This window comes from Vicia villosa, linkage group LG3, assembly GCF_029867415.1.
Source record: "Vicia villosa cultivar HV-30 ecotype Madison, WI linkage group LG3, Vvil1.0, whole genome shotgun sequence".
Taxonomy (NCBI): Eukaryota; Viridiplantae; Streptophyta; class Magnoliopsida; order Fabales; family Fabaceae; genus Vicia; species Vicia villosa.
The window spans coordinates 214,436,831-214,461,431 of NC_081182.1; the positions used below are offsets into that span (position 1 = coordinate 214,436,831).

The 24,601-nt window shown below is 34.2% G+C and overlaps 1 protein-coding gene and 1 pseudogene across 1 annotated transcript; both read left to right on the forward strand.

Moving 5' to 3' along the window:
• Nucleotides 1-979: 979 nt before the first annotated feature.
• LOC131657347 (cyclin-D1-1-like) lies at nucleotides 980-9,204 on the forward strand (annotated as a pseudogene).
• Nucleotides 9,205-11,339: 2,135 nt separating this feature from the next.
• LOC131593507 (DNA mismatch repair protein MLH1-like) lies at nucleotides 11,340-19,214 on the forward strand. The gene is made up of 15 exons (XM_058866012.1): nucleotides 11,340-11,817; nucleotides 12,701-12,773; nucleotides 13,241-13,375; nucleotides 13,503-13,713; nucleotides 13,859-14,007; nucleotides 14,506-14,604; nucleotides 15,364-15,433; nucleotides 15,526-15,661; nucleotides 16,012-16,106; nucleotides 16,826-16,934; nucleotides 17,150-17,315; nucleotides 17,793-17,954; nucleotides 18,168-18,339; nucleotides 18,445-18,605; nucleotides 18,888-19,214. Exons 1-15 carry the CDS (start codon nucleotides 11,417-11,419, stop codon nucleotides 18,930-18,932), a joined length of 2,184 nt encoding a protein of 727 aa, XP_058721995.1. The 5' UTR covers nucleotides 11,340-11,416; the 3' UTR covers nucleotides 18,933-19,214.
• Nucleotides 19,215-24,601: the final 5,387 nt, after the last annotated feature.

Genomic DNA, 24,601 nt, shown 5'->3' on the forward strand with positions numbered 1-24,601 from the left:
ACCTTTAGAATTCGTGCAACGAAATCTTCTCTAGCAAATGGATCGAGTTTGCAAGAATTTAACTTAGAGAAATAGTTAAATTCGAGGATGAATTTACTTTTGTATTTGATTCATCCATCGACGAACTCTTCTTTTGATGGTAGAGACAAATCAACATCAGAGAAGCATTTCATCGGTAAATCTTCGGACAAGATGTTGGAGGTTTTCTCACTGTATATGAGTTCATCATCGTTGAAGAAATTGGAGTTGGAAAGAGACATTGTAAGTGCAATCAATTCATTCTAATAGCATGATTTTATATGAGATCGGTCGTCGGCAGAGATGAACCTAAGTATTAAAGAGTGGAGGCATGAGCCCCCAGTATAATTGTAAAACATATTTAGTAAGGAGTATTATTTATTTTATTAATTAATTACTATTGTATTAGTTTGTATTTCAATGTTTAGTGTTCTTCTGCACATTACACAATAAAAAACTAGCAATTTTTTATTTCATTTTTATGATATTGTTTTTTGGAATTAAAAAAGAATTAAAGCTCTATAAATAATAGTAACTTCGTTATATTAAAAAATTTAAAAATCATTCTGATTATATAATTTATCAAATCATTCTGATTATATAATATATCATATATAAATGGATATCAAAATGATTTTTAAAGTTTTTAATATAATGAAGTTACTATTATAATAATAGAGCTTTAATTCTTTTTTAATTCCAAAAAATAATATCATAAAGATGGGATAAAAAATCTCTCAACACATAATAGCTCTTTATCGTGTAATGTACAAAAGAACGCTAAACATTGAAATACAAACAAATAAAATAGTAATTAATTAATACGATAGATAGTATTACTAAATATGTTTCAAAATTATAGTGGGGATCATGCCTCCACTCTTTAATACATAGGTATGTCCCTGTCGACAGACGATTTCATTTAAAATCATGTCATTAGAACAAATTGACTTCACTTACAATGTCTTTTTCCAACTCCAATTTCTTCCACGATGATGACCTCCTGTGCAATGAGGAAACCACCAACATCTTGTCCGGAGATTCACCGATGGAATGCTTCTCTAGTGTTTATTTGTTTCTACCATTGGAGGAAGAGTTCATCAGTGAATTAATCAAAGACGAAAGTAAATTCGTCCTCGGATTTGACTATTTCTCTAAGTTACATTATGGCAAACTCAGGAAGAATCCATTGCATGGATCTTAAAGGTAAACACTCAGAATCTAACCATTTTTTCACTATCGAACTTTCATTTTCATTATGTTACAATATATTTTTTTTATCTTTTTCTCTTTCTCATTTGAATTGGATTTTCGTATGGTGGATGTAGATGCAGACTTATTATAATTTTCAACCGCTCACTGCCTATCTCGCCGTCAACTACATGGATCGGTTTTTGAATTCCCGACCATTTTATGTGAGTTCTAAGAAGTCCAATGTCATAATTTAATATAAAATTAAAGAAAAAGATAAACTAAATATGCTTACTGCAGTCAAATGGGTCGTCAGTGCAACTTATATCAGTTGCTTCCTTGTCTCTAGCTGCCAAGATGGAGGAAAATCTAGTCCCTTCTCTATTGGACCTTCGGGTATAGATTTTTATGTGTTGTCAAAAATAAAAGGTATATATTTATGTATAGAGTCATATTCTTAGTACATTCTTCATTAAATAAAAATTATTAGTCAATTAAATAGAATAATTTAATTCAGGTAGAGGGTTACAAATATATATTTGAACCCGTAACAATTAGAAGAATGGAGCTACTTGTTCTAAGTGTCTTGGATTGGAGGCTAAGATCAATTACCCCATTTAGCTTCCTCAGTCTCTTTGCGTGCAAGTTAGATTCAACTGGAAATTATGTTGGATTCCTTATTTCACGAGCTACATAAATTATCTTATCTCATATCCAAGGTAGATTTTTTTATTTAACTTTTATGCATTTCATACGTAAAATTTATGCATAAATAGAAATCGAAGATACATAAACAAAAAATTGCACCGCTTGTTGGATCTTATGTGTTAGTGTACTAGCTATAATTTAGGATTTCTGTTAGTGGTTTAAATTAACCCGGTATTTTTAGGAAGTGCTGAGCACATTCTATTTTGGTGGTTAGTAGGAGTTTGTTTCAATGTTTCTCTCCATGTTATGTTCCTATTTTTCTGCACTTATTTTTTCTATTTCAGTTTTCATTTTGCAGGCTATCTAAGCCATGTTGCAGTATTAAATAACACAATGTGATTTTACATAAGCTTGGCTTAGTGTTTTTGTTTTAACATTTGGTATCAGAGTTCTCGCAAGGGGACCTGGTTGAGTGATTAAACACTGAAAAGTTTGAGGAGTGAAAACATTAGTGAGAGTAATGGCAGCTGAATCATGAAATTTCACTGCCCCATGTGTTCCCAAATTTGATGGGGATTATGATCATTGGAGTTTGGTCATGGAGAACTTGATGCTTTCAAAAGAATACTTGTGTGATCCAATATGGTTACCAAGCACCTGACAAAAAATGAAGTGTTGACGACAGCTCGGCAAAAGGAAGTGGATGAAGTAAAACTCAAAGACCTGAAAACAAAAAACTATTTGTTCCAGGCCATTACAAGTCCATTTTGAAGACCATCACGTAGAAGGAGACTGGAAAACAATTGTGGGAGTCAATGAAAATCACGTACTAGGGAAGTGCAAAAGTGAAGCGTGCCCAACTGCAGGTGTTTCAAAGGACTTTCGAAACGTTGGAGATGAAGGTGGGAGAATCTTTCACTGATAAAGTAATGGTTATCGCAAATGATATGAGAAATTATGGAGAAGATATGGTAGATGTTAAAATCGTCGAAAAGATACTTCGATCATTAACAGAGAACTTCAACTTTGTTGTGTGTTCGATTGAAGTATCTAAGGACATAACCCAACTTACGGTTGATGAGCTATAGATCTTGTTACTCGTACACGAGCAGAAGGTGTGCCATAAGAAAAGTGAAGACTAGGTTCTAAAGGTAGAGCATGATTCCTACTTTGGGCGTGGTAGAGGAAGGAGAAACTCTCTAAGAGGAGGAAGTAGCAGCTCAAGAGGGAGAGGAAGAACCAAGACAGGTTATGACAAGGCTACTATTGAATGCTTCAGGTGTTACAAGCTGGGACACTTCCAATATGAGTGTCCAAGTATGATAAGGGAAGCAAACTATGTTGAATTTGATGATATTAAAGAGTTATTGCTGATGACACTAGCACAAGTTGAAGGTGATGGACACAAGGGAGTTTGGTTTCTTGATTCTGGTTGTTCAAACCACATGACAGGTAACAAAGGCTGGTTTTGTGAAATAAATGACAGCTTCAGGCACACTGTAAAATTGGGAAATAACTCAAAGTTGGCTGTTATGGGAAAAGGAAGTATATGATTTGAAGTTGATGGCATAACTTAATTGATATATGATGTTTTCTTTGTTCCAAAATTATTTAGCAACCTTTTAAGCATTGGATAACTACAAGAGAAGGGAGTAGACATTCGTATTAAAGGAAGGATGTGCAAAGTTCACGACCCTCAAAGAGGCCTAATCATGAACACTAAAATGACTGTGATTGTGTTGGCACTTAGGAAACCTCTCTCGAGCAAGTGCAAGAAGGTAAAAGGAGGGGAAGTTGTAAACCTTTGGTACAAGCGCTATGGGCATTTAAACAACAAAGCCATTCCCACCATGCGGTATAAAGGAATGGTCAATGGGTTACCACAACTCAAAATTGCATACGGGGTATGTGAAGTTTGTAATATTGGGAAGCAACATTAAGAGATTATATAAAAAAGGAGCAAGTGGAGAGCCTCAGAACAACTCCAACTAGTTCATGCAGATTTATGTGGTCCTATATCTGCAACACCCTTCTAATACCCCGCGGAATATCAAATAAAATTCAGAGTAAATATAAAAAGGGCATTACAACTCCGAAATATTTAAAACATTAACCATGTCATGCATTAGGGGAAAAGATCAAACCATATTATTCAGCAATTATTTTAACACAACATAAAATACTTCAAAACTGAATAACATAAAACAATCGGATTCACATCAAAATCACCGATTTAAAACCACCAAACATTATTCCAACATAGGAAAACAATTCATCAAACAACTCTAAAATAAGCGTTCCCTAGTGTTACAAGACCAGAGCATGACACTGACACAACCAAACTAAAACGAAGTAACTCTACGAGTTATCCTCACCAAGCACAAGCCACTACTTCTTAATCTGAAAAATATCAACAGTAAGGGTGAGTCTCATTCTCAATTAATCAATGTTATAAATCCACAAACAACAAGATATCATGTATATTATTCACCCAATTGAATATATTTAGGTATTCAACAATTAATACATCAAACACACCAATTAAATCCATCACACCACATTATAACATTGAACCTCTTCCATTCATGTTATAATCATACATACAGTCTAATGTAATTCAACTACATGCATGTGGTACCAACCCATGGGATTAACCCATCTCACCGATCCACCGTCATCAAGGATACGTCTACCTCCGATCACCAATTCCACACAGTGGGAATCAGCTACCGTTGATCCATCACCACCAGGATACTGCCACAAATATAATTATGTATGCATGCATCACTTATAGCATGCTAATCATCAACACAAACAATATGAACAATCTTCTTCATATTTCAACACTGAACAACAATCATGGATAATGTATTAACACTCCTACACAATCCAAATGATTACATTATACAGTTCAACCAGACACAATATTTCATCATAAACATATTGTCACAACACTTCCACATTGTTACATTAATCATTTATGCACACAATGCACAACACAATACCAAGACCTTAAATCGAGGCATTTAAAATAAAATCGATTACTATTCCAACACATCATTTAGTATTATAGAACATTTTATTAGCTTCATGATGCTTAAAATAGTACTCAAAACGGATAAACGGTTTAAAAGATATGGATTTTATAAAATACTTTATTTTAAAAAAACGAACAGCGGTAACCGGTTACTCCCAAAATTCTATTCGTAACAACGATAACTGGTTACCCTATCTCAGTAACCGGTTACTGCCTCCCAGACAACAACAATAACACATTTTCAAACAGTGGTAACCAGTTACCTTATCCGAGTAACCAGTTACTTCACAACGAATAACAATTCTTCGTTGACGTAACCTCAGGTAATCGGTTACCACACCCTGATAACCGGTTACCTCGTACCTGCAGCCCTAAAAACACAGTTTTGACAACATCTAACCATTTCTATTTCCACTAAATTTGTACCCAAGTGGTTCAAACACAAAAACAGCAGCAGAATTCATGTTATAACACAACATTAACATGTTTAAGAAACAAATTAACACCATATGCAATCACCATCATTCCAATTCATTAAATCTTCCCAAAACCCCAAAAATCCCCAAAACCAAACATATCTCAATCGAATCAAACAACATACAATTCAATCTTACTATCATAAATCGATAAAAGAGATTAATCGGAAGAGTCCTCCCTTACCTTAGAGTTTGGTTTGGTTCTTCCCCTTCCTATGCTCTTCAGCTCTTTCACGTTCTTTTCTTTTCTCCAAAAATGCTCTTTCTCTTCTATTTTTCCAATTTCCTCTATTTCCGTCTTTTATGAAAAATAGACCAACTTTAGTAAAAGGCACAACAATTGACACCCCCTCTTTACTAACTACAACTCTGGCCCAATTATGTTATTTCTCAATTTTTCTGTTTAAGTCAATTAAAATACTAAATAATTCAAATAATTAATTTAAATCTTAATTAAATTAAAATGGAAAATACGGGGTGTTACAATATCCCCTACATCTCATAGTGGTAAAAGGTACATGTTAGTTCTTATTGATGACTTTTCCTGCAAGACTTGGATATACTTTCTTACAAAAAAAAGTGGAACTTTTGACATGTTTAAAAGGTTCAAAAATTTTGTCAACAAAGAAGTAGGAAAGTATATATGTTGTTTAAGGACAGATAGGGGATGAGAATTCACCTCAAACTCCTTCAACCAATTTTGCAAGGAACATGGGATTAGATGACAATTAACCGTTGCCTACACTCCACAACAAAATGGAGTAGCTGAAAGAAGAAATCGCACCATAATGAATATGGTTCGATGCTTGCTCACGAAGAAAGAATTGCCAAAGAAATTTTGGCCTGAAGCTGCAAGATGGACATCACATGTGCTAAATAGAAGTCTCACAAGTGCTGTAAATGGCATGGTGCCAGACGAGTATTGGCGTGGGGTTAAACCAAGTGTTGATCATTTTAGGGTGTTTGGTTGCATTGATCATGTACACATTCTTGAACAACATATGATAAAACTTGATAATAAAAGTCACAAGTGCATTTTGTTCGGGATCAGTGAGGAATCAAAGGCGTATCAACTATTTGATCCAATATAAGATAAAATAATCATCAATCGAGATGCTATATATTCGAAGAGGAAGGCAAATGGGATTGTAAAATAGCGGAAACTGAGTCAAAATCTAATATTCTAGTATAGAATAATGAAGGAATAATAAATGAGGGAGAACACGAAGAAGAGATGGAGGTTGACTATGAAAAACAACGTGCAACGGGTGAGCCAGATTTTGAAAATTCGGATGCACCAAATTTTGGAAATTTAAATGATCCGTAAGTGCCACAAAGAAGAAACAGAAGAAGACCCGCATGGATGCATGACTATGAGAGTGGAGCAGAATTTTCGGATGAAGAAATAGGTGCATGTATGGTGTTGTTTTCTTCTCATAATGATCCTCCAAATTTTGTAGAAGCTGCCAAAGAAGAAAAATGGATGGAGGCAATGAAGCGTGAATTACAAGCTATCGAGAAGAATAATACTTGGGAGCTTGTGGTTCTATTGGCTCGACAAAAAACTATAGGGGTCAAATGGGTTTTCAAAACAAAACTAAATGAGGATGGACAGGTCGATAAATACAAGGCGAGGCTGGTTGTAAAAGGATATGCTTAAAAGAAGGGATTGATTATGATGAAGTTTTTGCTCCAGTTGCTCAAAGGGACACTATAAGAATTATTCTCGCTATTGCTGCCCAAAAAGGATGGACAATGTATCCTTTGGACGTAAAGAGTGTTTTCTTATACGGGGAGCTAAAGGAAGTTGTGTATCTGGATCAACTAGAAGGATTTGTCAAGAAAGGTGAGGAATACAAAGTTTATCGACTTAACAAAGCTCTTTACAACCTAAAACAGGCTCCTAGAGCATAGTTTAGTCGAATTGAGAGTTATTTCAGACTTAAGGGGCTTGAGAAAAGCAACCATGATCACACTTTATTCAGCAAGAGTGTTGGAGAAAATTTTCTTACGGCAAGCCTTTATGTAGATGATTTAATTTTTGTTGGAAATGATGATGTGATGTGTGGAGAGTTTAAGCAATCAATGAAACAAGAATTCAAGATGACTGATCTGGGGAGGATAAGTTTCTTTCTTGGTGTTGAAGTACATCAAAGCTCAAAGGGAATCCATCTATGTCAGAAGAAGTATGCTAAGGAAGTGCTTGAAAGATTCAAAATGTGGAGCTGCAATCCTATCAAAAATCCGGTAGTACCAGGGACCAAACTCTCAAATGAAGGAGAAGGCAAAGATGTGGATGCTACAACATACAAGAAACTCGTGGGATGCCTTATGTATTTAACAGTCAGCAGACCTGATATGATGTATGTGGTATGTTTAATATCTCGTTTCATGGCCAAACCTAGAGAAGAGCATATGCAGATTGCTGAGAGGGCTTTAAGGCACTTAAGGGGCACTCTGGATTTTGGTCTCTTCTATAAGCAGGAATCTGACTCAATACCAAAAGTATATTCTGATAGCGATTATGCCGGGGATATAGACGGCGGGAAGAACACGTCAGGATATGTATTTCTATTAAGTAAAGCAGTTGTGTGTCAGAGTTCACAAAATCAAGCTATAGTCACTTTATCCTCGACCAAAGCCGAGTATGTAGCTGCAACATCCCGTGCTTGCAACTGTGTTTGGGTGAAAGGAATTCTTCAACAGTTCAGTACCAAGCTTTGTTAGTGCTTCGAGATCCTGAGCGATAATAGTTCCTCCGTTAAACTCTCAAAAAACCCAGTGATGCATAAGAGGACAAAACATATATATGTGAGGTATCATTATTTACGCGATCTTATAAGTCAAGAAGTTGTGAAACTAGTGTTTTGTGGGACTGAAGAACATGTGGTAGATATCATGACTAAACCAGTAAAATTGGAGACACTTGTTAAGCTAAGAAGCTTGCTTGGGATACAAGCTCGAGAAGATTAAACTGGATGCTTGATTAGCATTTTCATTTTAAAGGGAGGAATTGTTGGATCTGATATGTTAGTGTACTAGTTACAATTTAGGATTTCTGTTAGTGGTTTAAATTAACCTGTTGTTTTTAGGAAGTGCTGAGCACGTTCTATTTAAATGGGTTAGTAGGAGTTTGTTCCAGTCTTTCTCTCCACGTTTTGTTCCTGTTTTTCTGCAGTTATTTTTTCTATTTCAGTTTTCATTTTGTAAACTATTTAAGCCATATTTCAGTATTAAATAACACAATGTGGTTGTACAGAAGCTTACCTTAGTGTTTCTGTTTTAACACACTACCATTTTTTAGATTCATGTAGCCATTTAAAGATATGAAATCTCAACTAACAAGTAGTTATGATGGTTGGGAAGAATTACTTGTGCCAACAAAATGATTTAAATACTAACTTTTTTCTTTTCAAATTGGAAATATATTTTTGTAGAGGCAAACTTTCTTGCATATTGGCCATCGTGCATTGCTGCATCGGCTATTCTTTATGCAGCAAACAAAATTCCTAATTGGTCTCTCGTTCATCCAGAGCATGCAGAGACATGGTGTGAGGGGCTAAGAAAAGTAAATGCCTGTTTTAAATTATGATGAGTTTGACTAATTGTAGTATTTAATTTGCTAATAATCACGTTTCGAATGTTTTGCAAGATAAAATTATAGGGTGCTACAAGTTAATGGAAGAACTTAGGATTGTCAATAACCAAACAAAAGCCCCTAAAATGTTGCCACATCTACGAGTCTCGTCATCATCCTCTTCCTCGTCCTTTAATAAAAGGAGGAAATTAAATAATCATAGGTGGGTACATAATCACAAAGGAAACTCCCAATGAGCAATAACAATAATAAGAAAAAAATACGTGTTGGGGAATTTGAGGTTTTCTTGAGTGTTCTTCATGTGAAATGCTTGATTTCCCATGTTTGTGATTCTATGTTAGTTGGACACCCTCCACTATATTATGCTATATTCTATGTGAATCACCTGCACTTCGGTGCTAATTTCCTGAGAAACAAACTTGATCTTCAATGAGTTAGATTTCTGTTTGAATTAATTGCACTCTATTATACTAGTTCCTATGCGGGTCAATTATAACACTTTATCGTATGTTTCAATTTATGGAACCAAATCATGTGTGAGTCAATTGGTAGAACTTTATGTGTTACATTCTAAATTAGAGTTTTGGTTCCCAAAGTTAAAATTTTGGTCAACAAGTGGTCCACAAGAGCTTTCACTTCAAGGCATGACCTATAATCTTAGGTCATATTTATGTCCAGCTTCGTCCAACATCATTTGATAAAAGGAAGTTCAAATTTGGTGCATGATTTCAAAGATGATTAAAGTATAGTTCACGTGTGTATTTCCATACCATCTTCATCCAATTCTCAAGCACTTATCAAGATTATTCAAGGGACAATCAAGATTCCTTCATTTGGTATTCAAGTGTTCATCATTGGACACTTGGAAAGAAAAAAGGCGTGTTCGTATCCGCGTTGGAATCATACAATTATACCAAAACATGTGATTAAGTTTAATTAATTTATTTTTTCAAATTATTATTGATGTCGTTGTGTCAGTGTTAGAGACTTTTTCAGGGTGTCGTGCTTCATAGTTCATGAGTAAAGAAATAGTAGAAAAAGTCCCTAAGCAAATGAGATTTAAAAACAAACTTGAAGAGAAAATAATATCTTCATATGATTGAGAAGTACTAGATAACTGATAGCAAACTATAGTCCTGAAAACAAAACCTTAATGAAAAAGTAATTACCACCTAGCACTGGAACGATCGACCATTCCGAATGGTCACTGACCATAATGTTAGTATCATTGATGGTGGTCTCAATTCTCAAAATAGAAGAACTACCCGCTACCTTTGATTTACCCAATCGTACTTCGATACAAACTATCTACCTCAAAGATTCAAATGTTCTAGCACCCCAACACCGCTATGATCATGGCCTAACGACCAGAAAGAAGAATTTTCTTCCTCCAAGGAAGTCTCAAACATCCCTTATGACCCAGATTTGTCAGATATGGTTATAATCTCTAATCCTACGTGATCGCTACTAAGACAAGGATGAAGAGAATCATAGGATCACCCAAATGAGGTTTCCACTTCAAAATATTTCACTAAATCAACATTATTACCGCTCATATTGGCTAGATAAACAGGGGGTGCTAATAAAACTTGAATGAGAAGAGTACCTTGTTAAAGAAAGTTGATGAAGCAGAATGAATGAAAAAGACGAAAGCTTTAAACAAAAATCTGAGTCACTTCTAGTGGTGTTCTTAGGAGGAGGGAACAAAGACGTTTTCTAAAAAGTAATTAAAAGCTTGAATGCTAAAAGGTTGCGAAAAATTCAAACTATTCAACCCACTCTATTTATAAGTAACGACAGCACAAAGATTAAAACCAACTACGAACAATAATTGCAAGATCAATAACTGAAATTTCTCTCACTGAGACAACTCAAACTCAATTGCACTTAAACACTCAATGAACTGCGCCACACCCTAGTTGGCCACTTTATCACATGTATCTGGAATGAGTGAGGAAACGCCTCAATGTTGGAACCGCATTAAATGCGCTTGCTCCCTATTAATTTTTCAAAACTGGTCCCAAGAGATTCAATTTTATTCCACGCCGAACTAACGACATATACTTAAGGTTTCCCTCGTCCCTTTAGTGTCCACCAAAAGGCCAAAAGGTCCAACTAACTACAATCTAATCCACCTCAAGTCCACATTACTCAATCTAAAATATAAAAATAATTCGCATGTCATGAGAAGGTACACTTACTTTGATCTTCCATTTCACTTTACTCATATAAGGCCATTGCTCAAGATCAACAATTATCCATATCTCATCATTTTTGGTTCTTTCCAAAAGTTGAAACATCAATTTTTAATTCAACTTACATTTTAAGAATTTTATTGATAATCACTAACAATATAAAAAAAAATAATCTCATATTTTAAATAGAAAAAATTGATATGGATTCCCTCCCGCCAGCAACACTCTCATTCGCGCGAACTAATTTCATTTCATGTCCGTACGAATGACGGAGGAGATGGAAGAGCAACCCAAAATTCAGCGACTCAGTGAGTCGGTGGTTAACCGAATCGCCGCCGGCGAGGTCATCCAGCGTCCCGTGTCCGCCGTCAAGGAGCTCGTGGAAAACAGTCTCGACGCCGGATCCACTTCCATAAACCTTTCCATCAAAGACGGCGGCCTCAAACTCATCCAAGTCTCCGACGACGGTCACGGCATCCGGTATGAGGATCTTCCGATTTTATGCGAGCGGCACACGACGTCGAAGTTGTCGGCGTTCGAGGACTTGCAGAGCATCAAGTCTATGGGGTTTAGGGGAGAAGCTCTCGCTAGCATGACCTATGTTGCACATGTCACGGTTACTACCATTACCAAAGGCCAATTGCACGGTTACAGGTTTCTCTCTCTCTTTCAATCATGTATAATAAGACATTGTTTGGATGAATAGTTAAATTAAGCGCTTAAAAATATAATCACTTATGCTTATGTATAGGTAGTTTCTATAATAGAAGATACAACGGAATTAAACTGCTTTTATACCAGCTATAAGCTGTTTTCATGAAAATTATAAGGGAGAGCTTTTGAAAATAAGCTGGAAACAGCATTTGCAAATACCTTAAGTTGTTTTCACAAGCTCTCATAAACAGTCTCACATGTACTTATGTCAATAGATAAATGGCGTGTTTGGATAGATAGCTTATTTGCAGGTTATAGGACAAGTGCTTATAAAAAAAAGTTCTTATGAATAAGCTCGCATAAGCTATTTTTATGGCAAAAGATAAAATAAATTTAAATTGTTTTTATGCATGTTATAAGTTGTTTTTATTAGCTATTCTGAAGAATTATATAAAAATAAGTTTAAAAAAAATTATGAAAAATGTCATAAGCTGTTTTGATTAAGGGCCTGTTTGGATAAACAGTTTATTTGCAGCTTATGGTACAAGTGCTTATCAAACTAACTGCTTATGAATAAGCTACCATAAGCTATTTTTATAGCTAAAGATAAAATAAGTTTAAATTGAGTTGTTTTCATTAGCTACCTTGAAGAATTTATAAAATAAGTTTAAAAAAATTTATGAAAAATGTCATAAGCTGTTTTTATTAAGTCTCCCGAACAGTGTGTCAAAGCTTATGGCAGTAGATAAGCTCAAATAAGCCTATCCAAACAGGTTCAAAATGGCAATCCAAAAATGGGAATCTAAATAAGCTCGAATAAACTTATGACTATGATGATATTGAGTATTGATTAATGATTTTAGTTTTGTTTATTATGGTTTAGAGTATCCTATAGAGATGGTGTCATGGAGCATGAGCCTAGACCCTGTGCTGCGGTAAAAGGAACACAGATAATGGTATATACTATATTATCTATATATTATATATTGTCATTAATGTTTGATTTCAACTATTGGTCTATATAATGAAGCTAAGTAGAAGTTTATTAGGATATTGTATGTTGATTACTAATTGATAGAAATGCTAGGACTTTTTTGAAACTAAGCTGTACTTAAGTGCTTATGCCCGTATAAATCAGCAATTGAAATAAGATTAATCATCAATTATAGGTGGCGAGCAATTTGGTTCTTGAAAATTTACAAATCTTGATCGCACTTGTTCTTTTAGATTAGTGATTTCAGTTACTAATAATGTGATTGAGAAATTTTTCATTTGAAGGGTCTTTTTGAAATTTTGTTAACATCTGAGAATTGTTTGACTTTTACGATATCAGGGACTAATTTAGTGATTCACTCGATTTGGAATTGAATTTTTGTATTTAAATGATTGAGATTTGCGCGCTTACCTGTGCGTGTGCTGTCAGGTTGAGAATCTATTTTATAACATGGCTGCAAGGAAGAAGACACTACAAAATTCTTCGGATGATTACTCAAAGATAGTAGACGTTGTCAGTCGGTTTGCGATTCATCATACTAATGTCAGTTTCTCTTGCAGAAAGGTTGGTTTTTGTATCTTGAACTATAAAACTAAGCTTATTTACCTCTACATTCTTATGGCCGCATGTGTTGTGAGTTATATATGTTAATTAATTTTCATTGGCCATTTGCAACTACTGTTACTATTAGCACGGAGCTGTTAAAGCAGATGTGCACACCATGGCCACATCTTCGAGGCTCGATTCCATCAGAACAGTTTATGGGGTCTCAGCTGCTCGCAATCTGGTTGAAGTTAAAGCTTCAGACGATGATCCGTCTTCTTCAGTTTTCGAGATGAATGGTTATGTGTCTAATGCTAACTATGCTGCCAAGAAAATCACTATGGTGCTTTTCATAAATGGTATGCTTTAGCTATATAAAACATCAAAGCTTATTTACTTGAATTTTTTGACCGGAGAATGTTTAATATTTAATTTGAAATCTGACTTGCTAACGACTAATTGTTTACACATTCTCATGAAAGTCTTCTTCTCTATTTTCCTCAGATAGACTGGTTGAGTGGTCTGCGTTGAAGCGAGCTATAGAAATTGTTTATGCAGCGACACTACCTAAAGCATCTAAGCCTTTTATATATATTTCAATTGTTTTACCACCTGAGAATATTGATGTCAATGTGCATCCAACAAAGAGAGAGGTACGAGCGTAATCAAGAATATGATTGTGTATAGTGCACATTCTTTATTTGTCATAGTTATTTATGAAGTCACTTTCTTGGCCAAACAAAGTTCCATGTAGCCGGTTTTATATCTAGCATCCTTTCTTGCAAGAACCCTCTATGCTTGAAGCGTAGACAACACATAGGCCCCCCGTTTTTTTTTCAAAAGCATCCACTGGCCCACTTTACCTTGTTATGAAATTTGACTTTTTTTAGAGTTGTGGACAACCATCAACAGTGGTGTGCCAAGAGTCAAACAGTTAGTAGTTGTTAAAGAAGCTAGGGAACAATCTTATTTAAAAAATTGTGTTGATAAAAGTTCTATTACCAAGGAATTGATACCATGTTACCCTACTATGTCCTTAGTCCTTACTATGTAACTAGCATTGAGTTTAAACATTTGTTAAAATTTTAAACATGACATTTATTAGTTATTTCTTCTCTGTTATGGAAAACAGTATGTTTGTTTGCATATAGGTGAGCCTCTTAAATCAGGAAGTTATCATTGAGAAGATACAATCGGTGATTGAATCAACATTGAGAAGTTCCAATGAAGCACGGACATTTCAAGATCAAGTATGTTTACAAGATAATACTCCGCGCTTTCTATTTTTTTTTAGTATATAGTTAGAAACAGTTGCTGATTTTGATATATTGCTTTTTCCTTCTTCAATTGAATGCATGGATGAAAAAGGTAGGTGTGAAATTGTTTTATTTTTTATAAACTGGCGGTGACGGTGAGTGAACTTTTCCTTGAACTGTTTGCAAATCAACTTCTACAATTTCCATGATCTTGCTTTCACCAAATTTTTATCACTAGAGCTTACCCCATTCGACACCATGGCTGTACAGCGTGGTCTCTTTTTAGAAGCCTTGATAATGATTAGAATGCAAAATCATTTTCAACTTCACTATTGCAGCCTGCACCATAGCAATATAAATAGTCGAGTCAAGATATGGTTGTTCAAGAATATAGGCCAATTCTTAGACATGATCATTTAGAACACTGCTGTATCTAACACTGCCTTGTTTCACTAATAAATAGGTTAGTTCCTCTCTTTATAATGAAACCAAACTTTATGAAAAGTTTTACTTGAAATGATTTGTTTCACAATCTAGTTTCCTCCAATCTTTATTATGTATTCCTCATCAAATCCCATCTATACATCTTGGATCATGTTTTTAAATTTCTAAAATATCTCCATTTTTAATTATTAACAAATTCCTGGTAAATGTGAATGCAGATTCTGCTATTTTTTTTTCTTTCATGTTTTATTAAATCACAGTCTTACGTAGTACCTGTATTTTATGTGTGTTGTCTCATACTCGCGGCAGACAGCTGGACAATCTTCTATTTCTCGTATTAATAAGAGCAGGGAGGATAATCTCAGCCCTACCCCATCGGGTATTGGAAATGTTCCTGTCATTTTGTCTTGCACACCTTATGTTAGTTTTTGGTTTATACTCATAATGTGTTTCATCTTTTATCAATGTTAGGCTCAAGAGCACCCAAAGTGCCAGTGAATAAGTTCATTAGAACAGATTCATTAGATCCTGCAGGAAGATTACATGCCTACATGCAAGTTATGCCTAGTGGACAACAAGAAAAGAATGTCACATTGAGTGCAGTAAGGTGACTACAATTTTTTTTCTTGTACATTTTTGTATCTAACAAGCTAATATTCATTTTTAAATTGAGTTTTCGTTTGCACAAATTGCACTTTGCGGTATATAAACAACTTTACATTTTAACTAAAAGAACAATTAAATTATGAAACTAAGTTTCTTCAACTTATTTGGGACATTGGGTGTTATCTTCTGTAATTAGTTGGTTATTTGTAAATATTTGTGATAAATAGTTATTATTTGACTGTATTCATGTTTTATTTTTTGCAGTCAATTGGGCTAGTAATAAGTAAATATTGGACTCACATGTAATTTTTAGAATGTATGAGTTTGTAAATTTTATTTGTACATTGTCAGGTCCTCAGTTAGACAAAGAAGGAATCTAAAAGATTCTACAGAACTCACTAGTGTAGAAGAGCTTCTTGAAGAGATCAATAAGACCTATGACCCTGGTATGCTTCTAGATTAATCATAGTGCTGACTATTGATGCAGCATGTGACCATTAATCTCTACTCTGTTATAAGTTAATCCTTTTCCTAGTTTCCTATAGTTAGTTTCAGTTTTGGTTCTTGTTAAGACTCCCAAATTGGATGAGATATATGACTTGAATTGGAGTTTAGAAGTGGGAGGCATCCCTCACCTTATAAACCGGTTTTGTAGGTTTTAGATAGACCCTACCTAAATTCTAAGAGTTCTCTTTTGATGTTTCGAGTTAGTTAGTTTCATAGTTGTTGAAGTTATGGGTTTTATAATAAAACTTTGAATATGATGATGATTTAATATTATTGAAAACGATTTAATCCTATTTGATACAAAAGACTAAGCTCCGACCCCTATTCATTGGGATAATAATTAAGAAAAATGGAAAATAATCTTAAGAGATACTCTAAGATTAATCCTAAGAGATAACCTAAGATGCTCTAACATAAAACCAAAATATTATAAGGTATTTTCTTATGTTCTGAAAATAGTTCCTTTTTTATGTTGGTTTACTGCTAGTTTCCATATTATCATGCATTCTATTTAAAGCCTTTGAGGTGTTATTGTCTGTGAACAATCTGAATCGAATATTTTCTGGTTCACGGTCAAATCTCTCCTTCTGCTGCGCCAACTCTATTCTGTGATGTAGGTTGATTTGGAAAAAGTTATTAACAAACATCTACCTTGTAGGAATGTTGGAGATTGTAAAGCACTGTACATATGTTGGAATGGCAGATGATGTTTTTGCTTTGCTTCAGCATAAAACTCATCTTTATCTTGCAAATGTTGTAAACTTGAGGTAGACATTTTGCTTTTGTTAATTTAATCTGTTATTGACAGTCTTTGTTATTAATTTGTAAGTTAAGGAGGTTAACAGGTCTGTCAGTATTCAGACTTCAGACTCAATGAGCTCTTACATGATGGAGCATGTTTGCGACATACAGTATCTTTTTCCATGTATCTATATGTTTTTGAAAATTGATCATTGCCAGTTTGTTCTTATTTCATTTGCAGCAAGGAGCTTATGTATCAGCAAGTTCTGAGCCGTTTTGGCCATTTCAATGCCATCCAGCTTAGTGATCCAGCCCCAGTGAAAGACTTGATTATATTGGCATTGAAGGAAGAGGATTTAGATTCAGAATCTAATGATGATGACACATTTAAAGAGAAGATTGCAGAAGTAATCTCACTTTGGCTTTTTATTACTTCTAATTTGTTGAAATCGTAATTCTTTGTGTCCAACTCAGGCTACACTCACCTCCATTTATAATAGCATATCGAATAATACAAAAAATGCTAATTGATATGATTTGCTAATTCTAATTCTAATAATAAATAGGGTCATGCTAAGGGAACTTGTTAGGAATCAAAAAAGAAAATTGTGTTGAAAATAACATTTTTTTAGACTTAGTATTGATTATGCAGCTACCAAGACGTTATTACTATATTGAATTCCTTAAGTGCCGGTGCCCTGTAGTGTTACATTTCCACGATTTACGATTTTACTTACCCATTCCGGTTTTGGATGAAGTCATACAAACTCACAAGTCTCAAACAAGAGAATTTAACTTCTTGAACATGCATGTTTTCATTTGATACATTCTTTTTGTATCTTTATTTATGCATACTTATGGGTATCTCTTTTCCTATTTTCCAGATGAACACAGATCTGCTGAAACAAAAGGCTGCAATGCTGGAGGAATATTTTGGTATTAATATTGATGATCATGGAAATATCTCTAGACTTCCTGTGATACTTGATCAGTATACTCCTGACATGGATCGCATCCCCGAGTTTGTGCTTAGTTTAGGCAATGATGTTAGTCATAAAACTCTATTCTCCACCTCTTAAATACTGTCGTACCATCGGCACGCTGTCTCTGTATCTTGAATACACTTTTCGGGATCCATTAAAGTTTTTGCCAACTAAACATTTAAGTGCATGCCTTTTGCTAATTTTGAACATGCAGTATTTTCCGATCACATTTTTTTCTTTACATGTTGAAAACCGTGGTATGCATTTTGATGATAGGTTGATTGGGAAGATGAAAGGAACTGCATTCAGGCAGTTTCAGCTGCTCTAGGAAATTTCTATGCTATGCATCCACCGTTGTTGCCCAATCCATCTGGAGAGGGAATGCTTTTCTACAAGAAGAGGAAACTGTTCGACAGTTGTTCCCTGGAGAATATCTGTGATAGTACTGGTATGTACTTCATGCATGTTACTTTCTAGATCACCCTCACTCGTACATGTGCATATATATCAACACTTATCTGAGAGTGATGACGTAAGTGAATTTTGTTTTCAGAGAGTGATGTTATTGACAACAATGTTGAACAAGAACTGCTTTCTGAAGCTGAAACAGCATGGGCTCAGCGTGAATGGTCAGTACAACATGTGCTTTTTCCATCCATGAGACTTTTTTTCAAACCACCCGCTTCTATGGCTACTAACGGAACATTTGTTAAGGTAATGTGTGTTGTCAATGCTACTTCAAAATTTCAAATTTAACCTGCGAGGTTTGTTATGTTTAAATTTTATACTACGATACATCAAATAATCTATCCTCATTATGTTTCTTTGAAGTTGTATACATTATATATGTAGCATATAGATTATCACTCTATTAAATTTTCCTATGCTTCGCATGAGCCACTAAGCTAAGAGTACTGATTTATTTATAGTATAATCTTAGTGAAGTAGAGTGAGGAAACATGCAAGGATTCATTTTCTCCTTTCTATTTGTTACAGGTAGCTTCATTGGAAAAGCTATACAAGATTTTTGAAAGATGCTAGCCAACCAAGTGGATTTTGTGAAACTACATACATCAATTTTGAGCCGGGAACTATGGTTTTGGCATTATCTCTGTTTAGTGTTACAACTTTTATTGCTCACACATGTGAATATGTATCTACTATCTAGAAACTAGATTCAAAGGCCTTCTAGAGAATTTTTTGGCCTAGTGATCCTTCATGTTTTTTGTTAAGCAGTTCCAAATGTATAGGTATCATTTCAGTTGGCTCATGGAAAATTGATGAATTTAGTATATCATACATAGTATGTGATGATGAATTTCAGTTGGTTCAGGGAAAGTTGATGAATTTAACATCATTTAAGGATTGCATTAGGCTTCAAACTTTTATCCATCTCCAAAACACTTAGGTGTGTTTGTTTGAAGGATTAAAATTATAATTCTGGGAATATCATTCCTAGGAATATTATTGCAACTTTATTCTTATTAATGTGTTTGGCAAATGAATAATTCCTAGAAATATTTTTAGATTTTGTTTTAATTAAATTTTAAAAATTACAAATTAAAAAAAGTAGACGTGTTAAAATAATATGAGAGTGAGAAGTTATGGTTGGTTATTTTATATTCCCATGGAATGTAAGATTCCCATATTTTTACATGAGAATGAAAATGAAGAAACTCATTAACAAAATTTATTCCTGGGAATAAAAAGTACCGGAAATAATTTATCAAAACTTGAAACAAACAAAGGAATATATGAATTCCAATGTCACATTCCTGAGAATAACATTTGTATCTCTGAAACAAACACCCCCCCTTAGGAATTACACAGTTTCATCTCCATTTTCATATGTATAGTGTTTTTTTTTTTTTTAAATACGTTTTCTTTTTTAAAGTTCATAACATACTTATACAAATAAAAGTTCGTATAAAAAAAATAAATAAAAGTAAATTATAAAGAAATTTTTAATAGAGATTTTGTATAAAATATAAAGAAATTTTAAATTTTTAATTTTTTTTTTGTATAAAATATTTTTAATTGCGTTAAACAAATTTTTGGTCCCTATAAATATTGTAGTTTTCATTTTTAGTCTCTCGCTGTCTTTAGGTAACCATTTTTACAAAAAACCGTTGGCAAAACCAGCTAAAACCGTTGTCAAAACTCAGGAGGGACTAAAAATGAAACTGCAATGTTTATAGGGACCAAAAACTTATTTAACCCTTTTTAATTTATAGAATACTATAGCAACACAAATTATATTCAAATAATTAAATTTGAAGATTTTTAGTTTTTGGAAGAAAAAAAAATTACGCATAATTCTATTCACCTAAATCTTTTATTCTTTTCATTCAATTCTTCTAATTTTCAAAGTCTTTTTTTATCTTTCAAATTTTCAAACAAAGCCTCAAAATTGAACTTATTTTGATTTCTTTTCTATTTTAAAAATATATATAAATAGTGGAATTGATTTTATGTTATTAATTATTCGTATAGAAATCTATTTGATATTTTAAAATTTTTAAATTTAAAAATAATAAAGCTTGTTTGATAGTATAATTTTACAAAATTATTTTTAAAATGAGAGTTTTAAAAGTTAAAAAATTAAAATTGGTTTTAGAAATTTGATTTTTGAAAATTAAAAAGAGAAAAAAACAAAAAAAACATTATTTTGTTATTAATGCAAATTTGTAATATTGCGCAACTTTAAAATAAATTTTGAAAAATAATATTGTCAAATACATTTTTTATTTTATTTATTTTTTAGAACTCTTTTAAAATTAATTTATAAAATAGTTTCAAAAACTAAAAGTTAAAATTCATTAGTCTTCATTGTTCAATCTTAAATTCCAAAAATAGAGAACACATGATTTAATACAAATTGATAATAGTTATAAAATTGAAGATAAACAAAGTGAACTAAAAGAATCAAAAGAGAATCAACCTTCAATTTCTTCAAAGTTAAAAATAAAAGAATCATTTGATCTCTAATGTGATCAAGATTTTTTTACGGCTCGAAATAGTGGTGCTATCTCGAGGATGTTCCCGACAATCTGTCATAATCTTGATTCATTTGCCGTGTTTTCAATTGTTATATATAGCACCGTTGTTGATGAATCAAAAGAAACTTAATATATAGATCATATAAATAATAGAAAACGAAACCATACTGAAAACTAATCAATCTTAACCTAATTTATAATTTTCTTGAAATCATAGCGAAGAAGAACCCTACCTTTTGTAATTCAAAAAGACTAAAGTGTCCATAAAAGTGTAAAGAAGATAAGTTTATTTCAATTAAATTAAATACAGATTAGTATTCGGGTTTTAAAACACTGTTAATTTTAATATTTGTTTTATAAGTTACTCATATAATTATCCTTTATTAGTTATCCCGCTATTTTATTTTTAAGTCGGAGGTTATTTCATTTTTGGGTTTATTCCATTAGTATTCCATTTTTGATGTAGAATTAATAACTCTGAGACATCATGATTGTGCTATAAATATCAAGGATTGCTGCAAAAATGTGATTGTTATTGCATCTATGATTCGTTCCAGTGTTAGGCGACATACTTTTCCTCGGATTTTCTTAGAGCTTAAAACAAATACACAGTCATGTTCTGTCAAGAATTCTTGGCTTGATACTTTTCTCATTATTATTTCTCGTATATATAAAGGTTACAGGGCTATATCGATAATTACACTAAATAATTACACTTAAACTAATTCCTATTCACACCCCCTCAAATTGATGCTGCTTGTCAATGAGCATCAATTTGCTAACAAGAAACTAATGACGTGGACGCGGAACAGCCTTGGTAAGAATATCTATAATCTGCAACTGAGTACTGACATGAGGAAGTGATATTATTCTGTCATCATAAGCGTCACGGATTGAGTGACAATCAACTTCAATATGTTTGGTGCGTTCATGAAAAACAGGATTCGCAACAATTTGGATGGCACTTGTATTGTCAGCATAAAGTGAAGTTGGCTCTATTTGAGGAAATCCAAGTTCAACCAGAAGACCACGAAGCCAAATTATTTCAGAACAAGCAGCAGACATGGCACGATACTCAGATTCAGTAGAAGATTTAGAGACTCTCGCTTGTTTCTTACTTTTCCATGAGATCAATGAAGAGCCAAGAAACATGCACCAACCAGTGACAGATCGTCGAGTATCAGGACACCCTGCCCAATCGGCTTCACTATAAGCATTCAATTTAGGAGGAACTCCAGTAGGAAAGAATAAACCACGATGAGAGCTTCCCTTCAAGTAACGAATTATACGACGAACTGCTGCCAAGTGAAGGTGACGAGGAGAGTGCATGATTGACTTACTTGTTGAACAACAAATGATATGTCAGGGCGAGTAATAGTCAAGTAATTAAGGCTACCCACGAGTTGACGATACAATAAGGGATCATGCAACAGATCACCATCATCACGATGATATTTAACATTAACCTCAAGAGGAGTATCCACTGGATTAGCCGATTGCAGACCAGCCATAGAAATTAAATCTGTGGCATACTTGTGTTGATGGAGGAATATGCCCTTGGATGTAGAATGAACCTCAAGACCAAGAAAATAATGCAAATTACCAAGATCTTTCATATGAAACGCTGCTTGTAACTGCTGTTTAAGGCTTTGAATGGAAGCATCATCAGAACCAGTAATAATCATATCATCAACATACAAAAGAAGTAGGACAATTCCAGTAGATGTTCTATGAATAAATAGAGAAGAGTCGTACTGACTCTGAGTAAAGGAAAACCCAAGTAGAGTGGAGCGAAATTTTTCATACCATGCTCTAGGCGCTTGTTTCAAACCATATAAGGAGCGTTTGAGCTTGCACACACCCTTAGATGACGGAAATAGACCTTGAGGAGGAGTCATATAAATATCTTCCGCCAGGTCACCATGAAGAAAAGCATTTTTCACATCTAATTGATGAAGAGCCCACCCGTTAGAAGCAGCTATAGAGAGTACCGTACGAACAGATGTCATTTTGGCAACCGGTGCAAATGTCTCATCATAATCGATTCCATATTCCTGCTTGTTTCCTAAGGCAACCAAGCGAGCCTTGAAATGGTTGAGGGACCCATCAGAATTCAATTTCACAGAATAAACCCATTTGCAACCAATGGGTTTAACATCAGGAGGACAAGAGACAATATCCCATGTGAAATTCTCTTGAAGAGCTTGAAGTTCCTCATTCATTGCTTTTATCCAACGTACATCTTTAACAGCCTGTGAATAGCAAGTAGGAATAGATATGCTAGAGAGTGTGGCAGTCAGAGAAGTATGTGAGGAATCATACCTGTCTGGTGAATATCTATCTGGTGCTCGAGATATTCGACCAGAACGTCGTGGTTCAACCGTTACAGGATCAGGTGGCGGTTCAGCGTCGGGAAGGGGTGTGGGAACCTGCTGTTTGTGTTTTCTGACATATACATGACCTGGTTTATAGCGTTCTATAGATTGAGGCATAATAGAAAACTTAGGAAGAGTAACAATATCATTCATGACAGGAGAAACACATGGAAACATAAACTGATTATCAAAAAATGTCACATTCCTAGAAATGCGAAAACGATGGTTAGTGACATCATAACACACAAATCCCTTATGAGAGTGACTATACCCCATAAACGCACATTGAACAGACTGCGCTCCAAGCTTATGCCTTTCAAATGGAGGTAAGTGAACAAAACAAACACATCCAAAAGTATGTAGATCATTATAATTAGGCTGAATTTTAAAAAGACGAAAAAAAGGAGAATCAAGATCAATAACCATAGAAGGAAGACGATTGATCAAGAAGACAGCTGTGGAAAGAGCCTCCACCCAAAATCGGGGTGGTACAGAAGCTTGAAGAAGTAAAGTGCGGGTCACATCAAGCAAATGACGATTCTTGCGTTCTGCCATCCCATTTTGTTTGGGGGTATTGGGACAAGATCGTTGAGACAAAATGCCTTTTTGTTGAAGAAATTCTTGAAACTCACGAGACATGTACTCACCACCAGAATCAGAGCGAAAATTTTTAACATTTTCATGAAATTGAGTTTCAACATATGTCAGAAATTTCTTAAACATAGAAAACACTTCAGATTTAGACCGAAGAAAATATATCCAAGTAAAACGACTATAATCATCAATAAATGTGACAAAATATTTATAGCGAGCATGAGAAACTACAGGAGACATACCCCATACATCACTATGAATCATTTCAAAACAAGAGGAAGCCCGATAAGCACCAGACGGAAAAGGAAGTGTTTTACTTTTAGCTAATTTGCAAACAGAACATGAAAGAGAGGCATTAGAAACAACTTTTTTATTTCCCAATAAACCTTTTTTAAATAAATGAGATAAAACAGCAGAGTTAGGATGACCCAATTTTCTATGCCAATCCTCATAAGAATTCAAGACATTATTACAAACAAGAGATAAATGACAAGAAATAAACTGAAGTGGAAACAGCCTTCCCACTTTAGGCCCCATCACGAGAAAAATTTACATTACAATTATTATCAACCAATTGACCAACAGATAATAAATTGGAAGCAAGTCCAGGTGCTACAAACACATCCCGAAAATCCGAGTTGAGGTCACCAACATTCGTGATAGAGAGAGCATTACCATCCGCAATTTGAATTTTCTGATTACCATGGTAAGAATGTAAATTGTGCAGGTATTCAGAAGAGGC